The 6,000-nt window shown below is 50.1% G+C and overlaps 1 protein-coding gene across 1 annotated transcript; it reads left to right on the forward strand.

The window, feature by feature from the left end:
• The first annotated feature begins 2,840 nt into the window (after positions 1 to 2,840).
• LOC118590858 (protein FAM32A-like) lies at positions 2,841 to 3,176 on the forward strand. Its single transcript, XM_036198630.1, has one exon. The coding sequence runs from the start codon at positions 2,844 to 2,846 to the stop codon at positions 3,174 to 3,176; it is 333 nt and encodes a 110-aa protein (XP_036054523.1). The 5' UTR covers positions 2,841 to 2,843.
• The last annotated feature ends 2,824 nt before the right edge of the window (positions 3,177 to 6,000 follow it).

Raw genomic sequence — 6,000 nt, forward strand, 5'->3', positions numbered from 1 at the left:
CCTCTGATGTTACTTCCTCCTTCCCTCCCCACAGCCAAGCCAAACCATCACCAGGCGTCTGTTTTCCTGTGGGCAGATGCCTGCTTCTAAGCTGGGGGTTTATCTGGAAAGAGAAGCCTCCATCCTGGTTCTCGGGAAGGCGTACACCTCAAGATCCAGGCTAGTCCCAGCGCTGCCCTCTTTCTATGGCTCTCTCCATCTCTGCCAAAGCCATTCAGCTTGGACAGACCCCTCTGTCCATCCTGCCTCCAGCCTGTGTGTTCTCTGTGCTTAACAAGCAGCTCAGCCTTCCAGATTGATAAGCACATGTTCACAGTGCCCATCTCCTCTTGGAGTTACCACACACACACACATACACACACACACACACACACACACACACACAGCTTGTGATATGAGCAGTGTGCCTACTGGAGCAGGTGGCATCCCTGCTCAGAACTAGCAACAAATCCAGAAGTAAATCTTGAGCAAAGGCTGAGCTGCTTTGAGCTACAGAGCCTAGATAAGGGGAGGAAGCGCAGCCAGTCAGCTCCCTACCCAGGGTAAGACCACTACCAGGTCCCCACAAGGAGGGGGTGTGGTCTTTGTGGAAGCAGTCCCCTGGACACAAAGACACTCCCCACCCCCACCTCCTATACTGGAAAAATGTTTAATCATCCTTTTAAGATGGCCTGGATGTCAGGTCTTCCAGGAAGTCCTCCACCAACACCCACTGTCAATCTTGAGTTCCCTGACCTGTGCTCTGCTAGTAGCTCAAGTCACACACTGCTGGTCACAATGCTGTCTCTCTACCCTCCAGTCCTGAGAACGCCTTTGGAAGGGACATGCATACCCAAAGGGGTATTTATCTGTTTGTCATGCCAGTCTAGCTTCAACATGCCCACAGGCGATGCTTAATAAATATTTGATGGGTGAAAGTTTGGGGGCGGGGAGTAGAGTGGGGCAGAGAACAAGACCACAAAGTGGCCACTCACATGCTGTTCTGCGATGTCTCCCACGGGCTATACCGGCTTTCCTTTGTCGTCCCACGTGCTGGGTTCCCTCCAGGCTCCTTATGGAAGTGGCAGAAGGGACCGAGGCAAGATGGGAGGAGACAAGGGGGTAAAAGGGAATGAGCACACTCTAAGTCACCCCAAAGTCAGCAGGCTCAAATGGAAGGCTCTACCCAGCGCAAGGACATGGCTGTTGCTACCCAACTTCAGAGATCTGATGCTCCAGCTTGGGAGCCACAGGGGCCAGCTATGAGGCAGACAATGGGGTCCTGGGCCGGGCCATTCTGAGTTGGCTGAGTGATTTGGCAAAGGGCTGTCGGTTGTCACTCATGACAACTGTGTGATCCTGGACAAAACTATGTTCTCTGGGTTTGTTTTCTCACAGACAAGGCTTAGTCCACACGTCCTTCGAGGTTTGAGACAGCTGACATGGGTGCTAAGCATGGAAGGCCTAGACGTGATCAGTCATCCTTTCCAGGGGAGCAGCTCCTGACAAATGAGGACTCAGCAAACCCTAGCTGAGGACCACCAAGGCTGGGAGTGGACAGGGAAGTCTTTGGAAGGGATGAAGTAGGGTTCAGCACACAGTGAAAGAAAGAGAATCTCATTCTGCAAGGCCATTTGGTCCTTATCAAGTCTCACCCATCCAAAGAAAATTCTAGAATTTCTGGAGAGCTCAGAAATGGCAGCGAAAGGCTTGGAGAAGCAGTTGGATCCTCCCCCGCCCCCCATAGCAGTTGACACTGTGCTGTGAAGGATGGACAAGTTGACTTGGTGATGAGAAAGGGACAGGGAGAAAGTGATGACACAAGAGAAGGGTGAAAGCAGCCCAAAGAGGAAAAGAAACCAAAGCAGGGAGAGATGACTCAACATTGACAGTGCCTGCTGCTCTTTCTGAGGAACCAAGTTCCATCCCCAGGGCCCATATCGGGTGGCTTATAACTGTGTGTAACACCAGCTCCAGAGGCTCTAACACACCCTTCTGGACTCTGAGGGAACACACACACACACACACACACACACACACACACACACACACACTCACAGAGGTACGCACACATGTGTGTGGCATACAACCCACACAGAAACACGTACATACATATAAATAAAAACAAGCCTTAAAAAAAAAAAAAAGAAAGAAAGAAATCAGCCAGCAGGTGGTAGTACATGCTTTTAATCCCAGCACTAAGGAGGCACAGGCAGGCGGATCTCTGTGAGTTCAAAACCAGCCTGGTCTATAGAGCGAGTTCCAGAATAGCCAAGGCTACACAGAGAAACCCTGTCTCAAAAAACCAGAAAAAAGAAAAGAAAAGAAATCAAAGCAGAGAGGCAGCCATTACCCTTATACTTCTGACCTTTCAAATAGCTATGTGTGTAGCTGAAGTTTTCTCCAGTCCTGCCTGACCCACGGTCAGGACAAATCTCTCTCACCTGCCAGACCTGCAGCTACTCAGACCCAACCAAGTAAACACACAGAGGCTTATATTGCTTATAAACTGTATGGCCATGGCAGGCTTCTTGTTATCTAGTTCTTCTCTCTTAAGTTAACCCATTTCTATTCATCTATACCTTGCCACGTGACTCGTGGCTTACCGGTACTTGACATCCTGCTCCTCATTGTGGTGGCTGGCAGCATCTCCTGACTCAGCCTTCCTGTTCCCAGAATTCTCGTCTCTCCTTTTTTTGTTTTTTAGTTTCTCGAGACAAGGTTTCTCTGTGTAACTGCTGTGGCTGTCCTGAATCTCGCTCTGTAGCCCAGGCTGGCCTCGAACTCACAGAGATGCACCTGTCTCTGCCTCCCTAGTGCTGGGATTAAAGGCATGCGCCACCACTGCATGGCAGGCGAACCCCATGGAGGCGTATGAACAGGTCCAGAAGGGCCCCTTGAAGCTGAAAGGTGTTACAGAGCTCGGCATGATGAAGTGGAAGAAGAAGGACAAAGACAAGGCCACACTGCTGGATGCCATGGGGACAAGTAAGAAGAGCGAGGAGGAGAAGAGGCGCTGCCTGGACAAGTGGACACCGGCGCAGGCGGCCTTCGAGAAGATGCAGGAGAAGCAGCAAATGGAAAGAATCCTGAAGAAGGCATCCAAAACCCATCAGCAGAGAGTGGAGGACTTCAACCGACGCCTGGACACACTCACCAAGCACTATGACATTCCTAAAGTCAGCTGGACCAAGTAACTTTCCCCTGGTGCAAAAAAAAACAAAAACAAAAACAAAAAAAAAAAAAAAAAAAAAAAAAAAAACAGGCCAGGTTGGCTGTGTTGCTCCCCTCTGTGTTTTCTAGAATGTTCTACAGCTGCCTGGTGCTTCTGCTGAGACCAGGTTTTCTGAAACTTGATTAAAGTCAGACTGTACTTTCACTGGGTTTTGGTTTCTGGGTAGCACTCTTTCCTATTTGGACTGCAACATTGTGGATTGACAGGCTGGGGTCATTTCTGGGTGAAGGCCATGGAAGGAGGGTACCCTTCCCACCCCATTGCAGCATCTGTCTTCACCTGCACCACAATACCAGGACAGGATGCTCCCGCCTGTAGACCACCACAGGAGTTCCCACAGTGCTGCTTCTTTGGGGCCACCTGGACATCAAACCACACATCCTACATTGAGCAACAGCCACCTGAAACAAGGATGGGACATAGGTCTTCAGCACATACCCTGTCCTACAGTCCACCGGGTGGCTGCCATTGCAGACATTACTAATCAATCCAGTTCTCAATGATGGCACCTGGTGCTCTAAGCATATGGCATGTGTTATGAGCCGGCTTGCCATTGCTGGCTTAAGGACACCAAATGCCAGACAATGCCAGGGCAAAGTGCCATTGAAGATCTAAGGGTTTTTACTGGCTCTTACAATCTTTCCACTTCCTCTTCTGCATAGATCCTGATCCCTGAGCAGAAGGGTTTAAGGAAGACATCCCATGTAGGATGAATATTCCAACATCTAACTCTCTACATTGTCCAGTTGTGGATCTCTGTATTTATTATATGTGACTTTAGACAGAGGCTGTAATCTCTTTGGCCATCCATTGGGCACAATGGTACTAGTCACACTGTGTGAAGACAGCAGATGACTACTTGACCTCACCATCCTTTCAAGCACTGAAATCCTCCAACTTTTCATGTGCTCCCCCTCACATCTCTGGGTAACAGGAACCCAAGTTCTGTCTGTATCCCAGCCATCTGGTCCCCATGTGCAGAGCAGACCATGCAGGGGCATTGAGTGAGGCTAGTTAGAATTCTTAGAGGCTAGCTGAGTAATAGAATCCCATGTCCACCTTGGCCCTAAGGGTCACCTGACAAAATGATGGGGAGGTCAGGGGAGATGGATCAGGGAACATAAGTGAGAGTTCTTCATGTAATGTTCAAGGCTGACCCAGGACCTTGCTAACAGGCCTGTAACCACATCATGGCAAGAAGACTCCATTAGCAATCTGTGTGGTTCCACTGGCAGAGGGCATACAGAGCCGCCTTCTTCTTCTTCTTCTTCTTCTTCTTCTTCTTCTTCTTCTTCTTCTTCTTCTTCTTCTCCTTCTCCTCCTCCTCCTCCTCCTCCTCCTCCTCCTCCTCCTCCTCCTTCAGCTGGTCCAGGACCTCATTAAATATCTCCTATGGCTCTGAAACGACTCTTCATTCAGCAGAGAAATTTGATCTCCTGATGGTTAATGTCTTTCAAGAGCTGTAAGAGCCACCACTAATGCCAAGCCTCTAGCATGCCAAATCAAGATGCCCGGCAGCAGTGTGGCTCCAACCCAAGCCTCCTGGGAGATGGCTTTCTCAGGACAGAGTTCTGAAGCCACCATGAGGCGGGCAGAGCTACACCAGAATGGAGCTAGGTGGTTCTGCTTCTGTCCAAGAAGGTGGAAGAGGGGACAAATATGTCCCCCTCACCAGTGCTGCTAGGCCCTAGGACCCTTGGCTTCCTACAAGCTGCAGATCTTCCCAGCAAGAGCAGGTCTCATCCCCAGAGCTCCACAGAGCTGGGGGTGTGAGGCTTTGAGGAGGCTGATCACCCCCAAAATAGATTTGTGTTTTTCACAACTTTTTTTTAATGAGCCACTGGCATCTCTTGCAGCATGGGAAAAAAATAGCCTCAACTGTTAACAAATAAAGATTATAAAAAGCCCCAACTGTTCCCCCATGGGTGTCTATGTGGCTGCAGGGAGTGAGGTGAGGGAGAGGTGCAATCCAGAGCCTGGGTCTCTTCCCTATGACCTGCCCACCTCCCCTTGAGCTGTCAAAAAGCAAGGGACATTTCCCCTTCAGCAGTGTCCACCGTGAGCGTGTGTTCTTACTTTCTGCTTCCAAAGGCACGGGGCAGCTTAATACAGATCACGTCATAGCCAGGCTGGTTTCAGTGAAGCTGGAGGGCAGTTTGTGCAGCCCATACTTGGACGGTTCCTGCTTGCTAAGGTCAGCTTCACCTGCAATTGAATCTCCTGGGTGTTGCTAGATGTCAGGGAGCAGCCTGAGTTGGAAGCTCTATCTGCAGCTGCTTTTTTTTTTTTTTTTTTTTTTTGAGCTGAGGATCGAACCCAGGGCCTTGCGCTTGCTAGGCAAGTGCTCTACCACTGAGCTAAATCCCCAACACCTGCAGCTGCTGCTTTTGACCATTTGTAGTATCGCTGGGGGCTACCCAGGAAGGGACGCAGTCTTCACTTATGTCCTGAGTCTCCCCGGAGAGCTCCAGGCTGAATTCTGCAGAGCTTTTTTATGCCTTTACCCCAACCCTGGGAACCTTCTTGGTACCTAGACCTCTAAAGATGAAGAAAGGGAATGATGTAAATGCCCTGGCCCTGAGTTAGTAACAGGGCTCCTGTCCCTGCAGAGGCCTCAGGGGGAAAAAAATGGAGTGGTTGACTTGGGGGACTCTGGTGGGGTCCTTGGCCTTGATCTTTGACAGGAGAATAAAGGCACCTGAAGCTCCGAGGAGCCCCCTGTTCTCCCCAAAGTCTAGGATTCATTCAGACCCACTCCACCCTCCTTCACAGGCTCAGCTCTCTTT

The sequence above is a fragment of the Onychomys torridus genome, chromosome 9, assembly GCF_903995425.1.
Source record: "Onychomys torridus chromosome 9, mOncTor1.1, whole genome shotgun sequence".
Lineage (NCBI taxonomy): Eukaryota > Metazoa > Chordata > Mammalia > Rodentia > Cricetidae > Onychomys > Onychomys torridus.

Coding starts and splice junctions, on each gene's coding strand:
- LOC118590858 (XM_036198630.1), top strand. CDS start 2,844: ATGGAGGCGTATGAACAGGTCCAGAAGGGCCCCTTGAAGCTGAAAGGT.